The 12,310-nt window shown below is 38.1% G+C and overlaps 2 protein-coding genes and 1 pseudogene across 3 annotated transcripts; 2 read left to right on the top strand and 1 right to left on the bottom strand.

Moving 5' to 3' along the window:
- Positions 1–185: 185 nt before the first annotated feature.
- On the bottom strand, positions 186–2,486 carry LOC148293158 (uncharacterized; annotated as a pseudogene).
- Positions 2,487–4,474: 1,988 nt separating this feature from the next.
- Positions 4,475–7,856, top strand: LOC148293157 (uncharacterized). The gene is made up of 3 exons (XM_088244612.1): positions 4,475–4,602; positions 7,093–7,192; positions 7,279–7,856. Exons 2-3 carry the CDS (start codon positions 7,135–7,137, stop codon positions 7,854–7,856), a joined length of 636 nt encoding a protein of 211 aa, XP_088100738.1. The 5' UTR covers positions 4,475–4,602; positions 7,093–7,134.
- Positions 7,857–8,198: 342 nt separating this feature from the next.
- LOC148293156 (mitochondrial fission 1 protein A-like) lies at positions 8,199–12,131 on the top strand. Of its 2 annotated transcripts, none has more exons than XM_088255855.1 (5): positions 8,199–8,797; positions 8,978–9,116; positions 10,331–10,452; positions 10,619–10,665; positions 10,991–11,068. In XM_088255855.1, coding segments are annotated over exons 1-5 (402 nt in total). In that variant the 5' UTR covers positions 8,199–8,704; the 3' UTR covers positions 10,992–11,068. The 2 variants fall into 2 exon arrangements, with proteins under 2 accessions (XP_088111981.1, XP_088111982.1); XM_088255856.1 differs by lacking the exon at positions 10,619–10,665 and adding an exon at positions 11,232–12,131 and having other exon boundaries at positions 8,672–8,797; positions 10,991–11,143.
- The last annotated feature ends 179 nt before the right edge of the window (positions 12,132–12,310 follow it).

The raw sequence follows: 12,310 nt of genomic DNA, 5'->3' as shown, positions 1-12,310 counted from the left end.
ACAATACGCAAACTTCCAACGGTGAATTTTGTAATCATTTAATCATTGGAACATTGCCAGAAGATGACAAATAGAGACATGTATATTAAAGGTAGCTACATTTTCTTATTGGTATATCAGTGCATACTAAAATAACATGAAAATTGGATTTTGCAGGTAAAAAACTCTAACCTTATATCGTTTTTCTAGGCAGTGCAAAACTCTATTACTGCCTTGACATCATCAATGGGCAGGGGTTTAGTTGGATCAAAACATGGCAAGGTTGCCTCCACATCCGAACCAGTCATCATCCTCTTCTTCCTGGAAGGATCGGTAAATGGACTCAACAATGTCTGCGCTAGTCGCTTCTTTCTACACCCTTTACCTTCCACAACATCTATTTCAACATTAGCACTACCTTCGTCATCACCACGCACAATAACATTGGGTATGATGGGAGGATTCATCTGACCTCCCGACAGCATAATCTCGCCCTTTTTCCAATCCTCTAACAAATACAACAGTTTTTGGCAGATTTCTCCGCACCCATCCACATTTTCCGAAGTAGGAAGCTCCTCAGATTGTGGCTGGTCAGCTTCTTGCTGCACTTGAATGTGAGGAACTGAAGCGCCCATTTCTGCCTCTTGGACTTCCATGGCTGCGCAGGCTTCGGCTCCATCACCGGGGACTTGTGCTTCCATTGCTGCCGGTTCTGTAGTCGGAGTAACATATTCATGTAAGGGCGACATGTCATTGTCGCCCCCTTCATTCATATGAGGACTACCGACTTCCTCATGTCCTTCCCCACGTTCATTGAACCCACCATTTCGTTTGTTCAACTGCTCTATCTCCAGCTTAAAATAGTGTTCCATTGAAGTGAGGGTCTTGCCAAAATCTTCCACACACTTTTTATTTTTTTCAAGCTCCTTCTCATGTTTCAACTTCTCCTTCCGTACCATTTCTTCCAAGTCATGCACTCTGTTTTGAAGCGCTCGATTTGAACTGGCTACCTTTGTCAATTCATCCTTTGTCCTTTGAAACTCACACTTCAAAGTGCGTAACTTAGTGGACGGGACATTATCCTGCATTCAGTTATAATGCAACTGTTACATTACTCACAAAATATAACCCAAATACAGCTACTGTTTTGGTATTGTATTGTCTATATATTTACTATATACTGATTATATAGCAGAGCCATTAAGTTTATTATGACGTATATATTGAAAAAATGTCATGCTTACCTTAGAAGACGACGAAAGGGTAGCAGTTTCGTCAAATTCATCATCTTTTTGTTCAACAGAAGTGCTGGTTTTTTCTTCGACGTCATTGCCAAATAATTCAACAATGTCTTCACTGTTCGCAACACTGTCACCCCAAGTCCAATAGGGCTGCTGCTTGTCAATTACACTTGGGCGGATAAGTTGCACATTAACCTGCAATTTACACATACAAAATACATATCAGTAAACTTATTATATTTTCATATGCATAACATTATCATTAAAAACATAACTAACCTCACGGTTCTCGAATACTTGGCTCATTAGCTCATGAAAACGAGCCGAAGTATTGGTCCTCCATTGTAGTATACGAGGGATGTGGGCATTCTCTTCGTGCATGACAAAATGCAGTGCAGCCAACGCTGGGAAGACCTCAAAAGCCCAAATCTAGTTTGAAGAATAAAACGTAAATCACTGAAAACAAATGAAATTGAACTTATACATTAATGGAAATATGCTTACCTGAAATGCAAAGCCAAAACCTTTGATGTGGTACTCTCTTGGTCTACCACTTGCCGTTGTCTTTGCTTTCTTTTCAGATTTTTTTGTTTTTGTAGCTTTTTGGGGCACTTTTACTCGCTGGTAATCCGCACAAAGTGCCCTCAAAAGTGAGGCATTTGTCTTGGCATAAGAAACAGCACCCCATGGATACTTCACAAACTCTTCAAGGTCTTCCGCCAATTTCAAGTATTGTATGTCAATGTGGACATGTTTTTCACTACCCAACAGCACAAAAACAGCAAAGTATACAAATCCAAGCTTCAATACATCCTCCTCATCAGCGCAGGCGAGGAAGGCTTTTTCTAGTTCCAAAAGGGTGACAATTTTATCATCGCAAAAGTACTTCCTTTTCAATTAGCAGTTCTCATTAGTTGCAATCAGGATGAAAGGCAGGTTTCCAAACCTTAGCCCTGTCATGACGCAAAATTGCTTTGCCGTGAATCGTATCACCTTATTGCCAACGATGAATTTTATCCCATTGACTTGCGAAACTGTCTTGGGATCAGCCTTCCTCAACAACAAGCCGTGGACAATTTGTGAAGTCCACTTAAGCTCCTCAATGAGTAATAGATGACCAAAACAGCTGTCTTCGAACCTTTGTAACTGTTGCCGACTCAATTTCTCCTTAATTGTGCTGATCGCGGTCTTTGTATGGGAAAGGGACAACGCCTTTCCCTGGAACTTTTCTTCCTCAGCAATCATCAGCTTCAATTTTGAAACCATATTTCCCTGCACACCATTAGTTAATATTAAATTTCCAACAAAAGCTACTGCAACTGCAAAACAAACTATAAAGATTCATGTGCCTAATGTAGAGACTATAAATGAACATCTACAATTTCCCTTCTTTGGATGAAACAAAACAACAAACAGACAGAATCCAATTGCATAAATCGCCAAAACCATTAAACTCACAATGGAACTGGAATAAAACCATAATAAACTAGCAATAAAACAGCACTACGATGCCAATATAATGACACTAAAAAGGCAATCCAACAACAATAAAATAGCAATACAACACCAATAACAACAGCAAACAACAGCAGTTTCAAACAAAGAACAAAGAACACACTCCTTCACTGTTTCAAACAAGGAATCATCAGAATCAAACAATTTCAGAGATACCCCTAAACCCTAAACCAATTTCAGAGAAACCCCTAAACCAATTTCATAGAAACCCATAAACCCTAAACCAATGTCAGAGAAACCCCTAAACCAATTTCATAGAAACCCATAAACCCTAAACCAATTTCAGAGAAACTCCTAAACCAATTTGAGAGAAACCCCTCAACCCTAAACCAATTTCGAACGAACCCCTATATCAATTTCATATAAACCCCTAAACCAATTTCATAGAAACCATACACCCTAAACCAACTTCAAAGAAACCCCTAAACCCAAAGAAAATGACGATGAACAGTACATTTTGGATGTGAACGGTGGAGTTAAGCTTCGATGAACAAACACTGCTGAGGGAGGAAGAACACTGCGTCAGAGAGAGAGAGAGAGAGAGAGAGAGAGAGACAGCTGCGCGAGAGAGAGAGCTGCGCAAGAGAGACTGAGAAAGACCGAAGACAGAGTGAGAGATGAGCGAAGACAGAGTGAGAGTTGAGCGACAGAGAGACAGAGCGAAGAGAGAGTGAGAGTGAGCGACAGAGAGAGACGGAGCCAAGAGAGCTGAGACCTGAGCAACAGAGACAGAGAGAGCTGAGCGACAGAGAGAGTGAGAGGGGCGATAGAGAAAGTGAGAGGCGCGATAGAGAGAAAACAAAATTTCAGCAACAGTGATATGTGTGCAATCAGTGAGCAATAAAAATGTATTTATAGGTGATAGTTTTAAAATTTTAGGGGAGGAGTGGTATTTTCAAAAAAAATTATAAAATAGGTGGCATTTTGAGCTATTTCCCTTAAAGTTTTATACTTTCTTCATTTTTTAAGTTTTATGTTTGTTTATTTATATGCAAATTAATATATGACTTGTTTGTTGGGTTGGGTTGCTGTAGATGTTAGAGCAATTCAACCAGGATTTGACTCTATCTGGTAAAATCTCAACTGGCCATTTCTATATTGCATTTGAGTTTACAGGAAGATGGCAAAAGGACGATGTCAACACAAAAACCATCAGAATTTTTTTTTTTTTTTAATATATCAAAATGTTTTTTTTTTCCCATCAATAAACATCCCAAGTTCCACAATTATGAGAATGAGTTGGTTGATGTAATCTTGTCTTATAGATTTTGGCAAAAACAAAAGAAAAAATAAAATCTTATCATATGTATAACTTGGTCAGACTATTTATCCGGAACAACACCAAACACTTTATAATATTATGGATAAACAGTCAGTACTATTCGAAGCAAATTAATATTATTTGACATAAATTAGTCAGTACAATCCAACGTACCAAACAAGTCCTATATATGTAAAGGAATTTAAACTTGCGTGCAAGATGACGGGCCACTACCCTAACCCACATTTGCTTATCAATGTCTTTTTATATCAATTTAATCATAAAATCTTTCGATGAATCAATGGGTGAATAAATCATGAGTCGCGTAATATGACCTTTTTTTAAGTCTGAACTATTTATTTATTTTTAAAACAAGTTCAGATGTGAAAAATAAAGATAAAATGCCATTTTGGTAATTACGTGTTTTAAAAAAGGAGCGTAGTGTAAAGTCATATAAAGTAACCGTTGAAACCCCATTCATCATCTATCATTTATTTTGAACTGAGCCGGACAAAGAACCAACTTTGCAGCATCTGACCAGTTTTAGAGAATTCGCGTTGTATTCCAAAGTCGCAAGATATCGATCGCTTACTTGAAACACTTTCGGTGAGTTTTCCCACATTTTTAAGAAATCTGTATGATTTAATCTAATTCGTTTATTAGGGTTTAGGTTTGAATTGTAATTTGGGAAATTACAATTCTTGGGAATTTTTTTTGAATTGTAATTTGAATTGTGGTTCTTAACCTTCTAATTGTTTCGGTTTCAAGAAAAAAAGGAGTTATAATTTTCAATAGACTCGGTGTTACAGAACTTTTCTGGGATTTGGATTTGGATTTGGTGTTCTTGTTTTATTCAAATATTTGTACAGTGAAAACAAGAATTTGAACTTAAGATTCAGATGGTACCCATTAGAAATGATTGAAAATGATGGTGAATGGTGATGAGGGATACATATTAGTTGTTGTTATACATATCTGGTTGGTACTAGAAATGTCCAACTAGAAATGTCATACCAGAAATAGCCCACCAGTAATGGCTTACCAGATATTGCCTAGCCAATATGGCCTACTTGAAATGTCTTACCCGTTTTAATATTGCCTAGCCAATATGGCCTACCCGAAATGTCTTACCCATTTCGATATTGCCTAGCCAATATGGCCTACCCGAAACATCCTACCCGTTTCAATATAGCCTAAGCCAATATGGCCTAGTCAAAATGTCATACCCGAGCAATATGTGCTAGCCAACTCCTACTGCCTCAGCCATGTGCACACCACCACGCATGCCTTTGATGACAGATCACCACGTTCGTCCTGACATTTCACCAGGCCACTACCTCCGGTCTCCTGACAGCCCATGCCTTCCCCATGTGCTCAGCTCATACCCCACTGAGGATGACCCACGCCTTTGCCACTTGCCCATTAAACAATGGCAAGTGGCCCTCATCTCCTGCCTATATAAGGGAACAGACCCCTCTCCAGCAGAGGGCTCCAATTCTCCTCTCCATGCGCATATCCGGAGACACCCAAGCTCTCCCTCTTCCTCTTGTATTCAGGCTCTCAAGCCTCTCTCTATGTATAATGTAATACTCATTTATAATAAATACCAAGCTCTATAGTGGACGTAGTCCTATTCATGGGTGAACCACTCTAAATCTGTGTAATGTGTGTGATTGACCATATACCCTCTAGGACCGTGCTAAATCACCCGTTAACAGTTGGCGCCGTCTGTGGGAAACGACACAAAAAGTTTATGTCGTTCTCATCCTTCTCCACCTTGAAATCCATCTCCATCGAAAACCATATTCATGGTCCAGCTACTTCTAGCCGACTGTGACGAGCAGAGCAGGTTGCTGCTCAGCTGCAAAATATGCTTGAGACACCTAGGTCCCTCCACCTATGAAATTCAAGGGTAGCAAGCGAGACAAGAAATGGAGAAACAGCTCAACTCGGTCCCAAAGCATCCCACTAAAATTCTTGGCTACTAGACCCAAGGATCGAACTGTGTGCAAGGTCAGACCCGATATGGCCGACCCGGTTTCTGGCTACAAACTGCTAGCTCTAAGTTGAACCACACTTGCTCTGGTCTAACCACCTAGCTCTAGGTATGATCCCAGCCGACCCGATATCGTCTGGGTCGACCAGGTACGGACCGAGCCGTCTAGATGTGCCGACCTGGCCTTATGGACCTATCAGAAATCGGGGGTTGTCGAAGCTCCAGTTGCGTCAACTCCATCCTTGCTACCTCGCGCCATTACGCAATTCCTCCTCCCAGGCGTCGCTATCTGTTGAAGGGCATAAACAGATAAGAAATCTCTTGCTTTAATGATTAATTATTATTAAATTGGTCACATATAGCATCTCCACGGCACCCATTTCATGAACCATATTATAATGTGGGTCATATCTCCAAGAGCATTTGATGTCTTTTTATAAATATTCCCATCCCCTATGTAGGACCAGGATACCCATGTGCCCTCCTACTCAATTTCCTGCTCCAATCATGCTTGCCCACTAAAGAGAGAATAAATCTCTTCCTGCTGCCATGATATTTACATTAAAATACTATGTACTATCTTCCTCCCTCTGTTATGCAAACACTAGTATTAAGAGGCCTTGTGGTCGTTGCCATCAGGAGACCCTTTTTAAGGCCTACCACGTGAAGGCACAAAATATATTTTTTTTTTACATGTTCGAAAATGACCGACCCACTTACACAACATTATTATGTGATTAGCTCAGCACCACACCTCCAGTGTGCCCAAACCAGCTCGGTACTGCAACTCCAATGTGCTCGCAAATCGGCTCGGTATTACGCATATGTGGATAGAAAGGCACCACCTTACCACCTTGCATGCACTAACATTAGTGATGCAAATAAATAAGAATTTGGTGTATTTTTTTCCCATTGCCATTTGAGGTTCGTAGTTTTATAAGATCTTGGATTCTGGATAGAATTTCTTTCACTTCAGTTTAAGTGTTCAATTAGTTTCAGAATTCTGGATATATATTTCTTTATCTGAGGCCACATCTTGTATGGAAGTTTGTGATGTGAAGGATTGTTCTAAGTGTTTTTATTTTCATTTGTTTCTGCAGTTAGAAGAAAATTAAATCGAAAAGTGGGTACAGAAAACAACAATGGCATCACAAGTTGGTCGTGTGATTCACGATCAGCATCTTAATGTTCAATCTAATGGTACTTCTCAAGCCTACCAATTATTTTCTTTTGCCTAAAATTCTTGTTGGGCAATTTTGGTGTAACCCTTATAACATGTATCACAGGTGCTTCTGTTGTGGGAAAGGGTGATACAGTTAAAACACAAAGGAAAGGGGGCCTTGGTGGAAGGAAACCGCTCGGTGATTTATCCAATTCCGGGAAGCCTGCACTCAATCAGGTATCGAAAAATCAGCATTCCAAGAATTCTGCCACAGGAGCTTCTATTGTGGGAAATGGAGATGTTTTAAAAACACAAATGAGAGGGCTTGGTGGAAGGAAACCGCTTGGTGACATATCGAATTCGGGGAAGCCTGTTCTCTCCCAGGCATCAAAAAAGCAGCCTTCCAAGATTTTTCCTGTCGTTGAGGAAGTGGCCAGCCTTCCTAAAATCGTTCATGATGCAAGCACTAGGAAAGGTGTTTTTAAAGCCTCAGAGAAAGTGCAGACCCGTAGCAGGAATACGCTATCTCACATTTCAAACTCAGTGAAACCAAATCTGCAGAAGAACCACAGCATGAAGCTAAAGGTTATGGCAGAAGAACCCCTTTGTCCTAGTGCTATTGCAGAGGAAGGGTTCTTACACAATCATCAAGAATGCATCAAAGCACAGAAAAAGGCCATGGACTTGGATCAACTTCTGTGAATTTCAGCGAACTTAAGGCAAGTCTGCATTTCCTTTTTCTTCCTTTTCTGAAGTTATTTTGTCGGTTTGGATTTCCTAACAATGCGGTTTTTTCGTCTTTGTTTTCAGCCAGAGAGTCCCTTGAGGTGCAAGAATTTGGAAGAGATGTCTGAAAAACTTGACTCTCCACCTCCTGTATTTGAATCACCAAAATACTAACATACAGTTAATGTCATATTGATTAATTAACTGATTTGTTTGATATTTTTGATATTTTTACATGAATTTTGAAATTGCTATGTATTGTCATTATATATAAAATGTCAATTAGATCCTTATACCTAATTAAAACATATATATATACAGTTTTTCTCCTATTCGGATGTTCGCACGTTATTATCGTGCGGATCTTATTGTAAACAGGCAGGAAAATAGAGAGGGATAGTACAAAATACATGGTGTCCAGATGATAATAACGACCGGATGTCCGCATAAGAGAATTTCTATATATATATATATTAAAATTGCTGATATATTTCGTAACAGCAAATGGTACTGTAGGTAAACATCTAACAATTTATCTTTTTTGTATTAAAAAAAAAAGGAACCGTTGATCTGATCTGACGGTGCAAAAACTTGATGTATCCATACTATAAAGTATCTTAGAATTTCCCTTACCATACAGTACAATATCTGTTTAATTATAAAATAAAAAATATATAAAAAAGCCGACATTCAAAAGTCCCATTTTGGGTTTAAATAAAAAATACTTGAAAGTTTCCTCACAAACCTATAAATACCAAATCCAATCCCAAGGGAATTCCCCCTGAGAATTGAGACTCAATCATTTCATCATCCGCAATCACAAAATGGAACAGATGTTTGACAAATTTTTTGACTCCATCGCTAACCTTTTCGGCGGCGGAGATTCGATCCCCTGGTGCGACCGCGACGTCATCCACGTAAGTGCACACTACAAACCCCCTAATGCTCATTTTCTGTTTGTTTCCCGAGAAAATGAAGAACCCTGAAGGAAAAACGAAACAGAGATCTGGGTTCCTCTTTGTTCAGCCAATCCAATTCGGTTTGGTTTTTGTTTGCTTGAATTAAAGACGCTTGAGTGTTTGTGAATTGTGGGTCAGGGGTGCGAGAAAGAAGTTGCGGAGGCCAACAAGGGTGACTCAGATGAGCAGAAGAGCGAAAGCATAATGAGGTCATCGTGGGCACTTGTCCACTCAAAGCAACCAGAAGATGTGCAGCGTGGAATTGCCATGCTTGAAGGTATTATCATTATTCTTATTAATATTTCTAAACGTTCAATGCTGCAAGTTTTTACTTTTTAGGTAACATAAGCGTATTGAACCATTGGTGTTGTCAATTCATTTCACTTCTTTTTACATTTCCCTATCGTCTCGATTTTGATTCTGTACATGTCTTTTTCAACCATAGAATTCCCGATTATTTTCATGGGTTATTCATGATTTCTTTCATTATGAGTTTTAATTAATCTTCTCTAATTGGTCGTCATGGTTATAGTTATACAAACAAAATTCTGTGTAAAATGTAGGCCAATTTGGGAGCACTTTTGTTTTTATTTTTTTTATTAAAGAAAGAGAGGGGAGAGGGAGCTGAAAAGGAGAAGAGAGATATGAAGGAGAAAGGAGGCTGAATTTATAAAATCTCACATCTCTAGTTTTTCTTCTATTTCTCCTTTTCTCCGTCTTCTAATATTAAAACAAACAAGAAAATAAAAATAGCATAATGTTGTTATTTTTATTTTCTTGTTTATTTTAATATAACATTATCAAATCTGCCGGCAATTCTTTATATTTTGCAATGGTTTGACAGCCTTTTTAGAATTTGTATGCCTAAAGACATTCAATCAATTCTAAGCTAATGGAACAATCATTTCTGTTGCTCCTTTGTGTGGGGTATTAGACACTGCAGGAATAGGAAAGACTATTATGAGGGCTCACACTGCCATGAATCTTCCCACTTTTCACCCTATTGCTCTTCTGTACAACAGTATTGATGGTGATTGTACACTTTCATAATGCATGCCATCTTTTTTCCTGATTCTCACCAACAAAATTGTTCTCCCGAGAAATTCATTAGAGTATCTTTTTCTACTTCATTCTTTCATAAGAATTTGGAACTAGACCCTCCATGCCACAAGAAAATTTATAAATTACAAGACGCTGAGCCCTTCTGGATTTCTAGTAATGATTACTTTCGCAAAAAAAAAAAATGTCATCAATCTTATATTTAATTGGTTAGTCTTTTCCATATTAAAAAAGTTAAATTACTAAATATATTTTCTCTTGTATTGTGATTGTTTCTTGTTTTGCTTTTAACTGAAGAACTTTCGTTCTAGCTTGTCGCTGATGCTTGAGTTTCCAATATTAGATACTGGCAGTGTAGGTTTGCATTCTCTAGTGGTTTCTACATCCTAAAATTGTTCATTTAAAAATACTGAAGAATATGATTTTGTACAGCTTCATTGGCCAACACTAGCTCCCCTTTGCATCAGAGAGAGAAGCTTTACCTTCTGGCTGTTGGATACTACAGAACAGCTGAATATTCAAATAGTCGGCATCTTGTGGAGCAATGCTTAGAGGTTTGTTCTTATTTTTCGTTTCATTTGCACCTCATTTTCCAGCACCCTTTGGTGGCATTCATCTCTCTTTTCTGTGACATGTTCATGTGTCTCTTACATTTAGCATATGGTTGGCTGACCATCATTCAGTGAAAATCTGCCCTGAATAATACTATTTGTTTCATAGGATTGTCATTTAAATGTTCAACAACACTTGACTCTGCTATATAGGTGGTAAGTTTAAAATGTGTCGTCCTTTTCTAAAATTTTGATTGCGTGCTGTGTGCTTGTGCATGTATTGTATTAGCTCTTTTCAGCATGGTGTAATTTACTTATAGTTAATTATCTAATTCTGTACTGTAACTATAATATCTGTGTGGACTTAACCTTTAGCTGCTCATCTATTGTAGTCTTACAGACTAGACTACTATGCTCCTTTTCACTATACAAATAAGTTGCCTTCAGCCTGTTGCAATTTTAATTTCTACAATTCCTACCAACGATTCGTCCTAATATTGTTTTAAAATTATTTTTTTAACCTTTTTTCTTTGTTTTGCAGATTGCTCCTGATTGGAGACAGGCTCTGACCCTTAAGAAGACTGTTGAGGATCAAATTGCTAAAATTGAATCGAAAAGTGGGTACAGAAAGCAACAATGGCATCACAAGTTGGTCGTGTGATTCACGATCAGAATCTTAATGCTCAATCTAATGGTACTTCTCAAGCCTACCAATTATTTTATTTTTTGCCTAAAATTCTTGTTAGGCTATTTTGGTGTAACCTTTATAACATGTACCACAGGTGCTTCTGTTGTGGGAAAGGCTGATGCAGTTGAAACACAAAGGAAACCCTAAACCCTAAGGAAACCGCTTGGTGATTTATCCAATTCTGGGAAGCCTGCACTCAATCAGGTATCGAAAAAGCAGCATTCCAAGAATTTTGCCACAGGAGCTTCTATTGTGGGAAGGGGTGATGTTTTAAAAACACAAACGAGAGGGCTTGGTGGCAGGAAACCGCTTGGTGACATATCGAATTCGGGGAAGCCCGTTCTCTCCCAGGCATAAAAAAAGCAGCCTTCCAAGAATTTTCCTGTCGTTGAGGAAGTGACCAGCCTTCCTAAAAACCAAACAATAAAAGCTTCCTTTTAGTCTCTCTAGTTTCCTTTTAGTCTCTCTAATTTTTTGCTGACCTTGTGCTTTCTCTTACTAACTGACAATTGGATGTTCACTTGATGTTGTACTGCAGAAAGAGTGCTGTAATTTTCTATGAATTGCTTGATTTTCATTCCTCATCTGTACATCTACATAGGAAGCCCTGCTTATTACCTCCTCTCTCATGCTTACTATCCTAGGATTGTCTACCCTTCATGTATGTGAGTTTTAAATTTTCATCATTATATATGTTATTAAACATTAGAGATTATTTAAGGCATCATCTATTATCTGAATTCTGCTTAGTCTTAGTTCCATGTGCATTAATTAACTCTTTAATTCATACGTTTACATTTTAGCAAATTGATGTGATTATTGTGGCTCATACCAAAAAGGCAATCTTAGGCTCATCAAGGAAAGTCGAGCTTCCAAGTGACAAGTTCTATAAAGTTTGAGACCTACACTTACTGGATATTAGATCATTTGGTTTATTTCCCTATGTTTATATGTTTTTAATATCATTTGCCTAGATAGTTGACATGTTATAACATTTTTGTAGTGTTGAATATTTATTTATATTGGATGTGAGATTTCAGTTTGTTGCTTTATATAATTATTTAGCAATTTAATTATTTCTTTGCACCTTTTGTTTACAAAGCTTAAATTTTATTTTTCAATCATACTATTGTTCATCGGAATTGTTGTATTATATTGAAGTTTGATATAATA

This window comes from Prunus avium, chromosome 7 (genome assembly GCF_965620075.1).
Source record: "Prunus avium chromosome 7, drPruAviu1.hap1.1, whole genome shotgun sequence".
NCBI lineage: Eukaryota > Viridiplantae > Streptophyta > Magnoliopsida > Rosales > Rosaceae > Prunus > Prunus avium.
The sequence above is the reverse complement of the archived record's forward strand: the minus strand, read 5'-3'. Positions and strand labels throughout refer to the sequence as shown.

What these genes read in the sequence shown, in the direction of transcription:
- LOC148293157 (XM_088244612.1), top strand. Translation starts at nt 7,135, where the DNA reads ATGGCATCACAAGTTGGTCGTGTGATTCACGATCAGCATCTTAATGTT. An exon ending in TCTTAATGTTCAATCTAATG is followed by an intron (nt 7,193 to 7,278) that starts GTACTTCTCAAG and finishes CATGTATCACAG; the next exon opens with GTGCTTCTGTTGTGGGAAAG.
- LOC148293156 (XM_088255856.1), top strand. Translation starts at nt 8,705, where the DNA reads ATGGAACAGATGTTTGACAAATTTTTTGACTCCATCGCTAACCTTTTC. An exon ending in GCGACCGCGACGTCATCCAC is followed by an intron (nt 8,798 to 8,977) that starts GTAAGTGCACAC and finishes ATTGTGGGTCAG; the next exon opens with GGGTGCGAGAAAGAAGTTGC. An exon ending in TTGTGGAGCAATGCTTAGAG is followed by an intron (nt 10,453 to 10,990) that starts GTTTGTTCTTAT and finishes TTTGTTTTGCAG; the next exon opens with ATTGCTCCTGATTGGAGACA.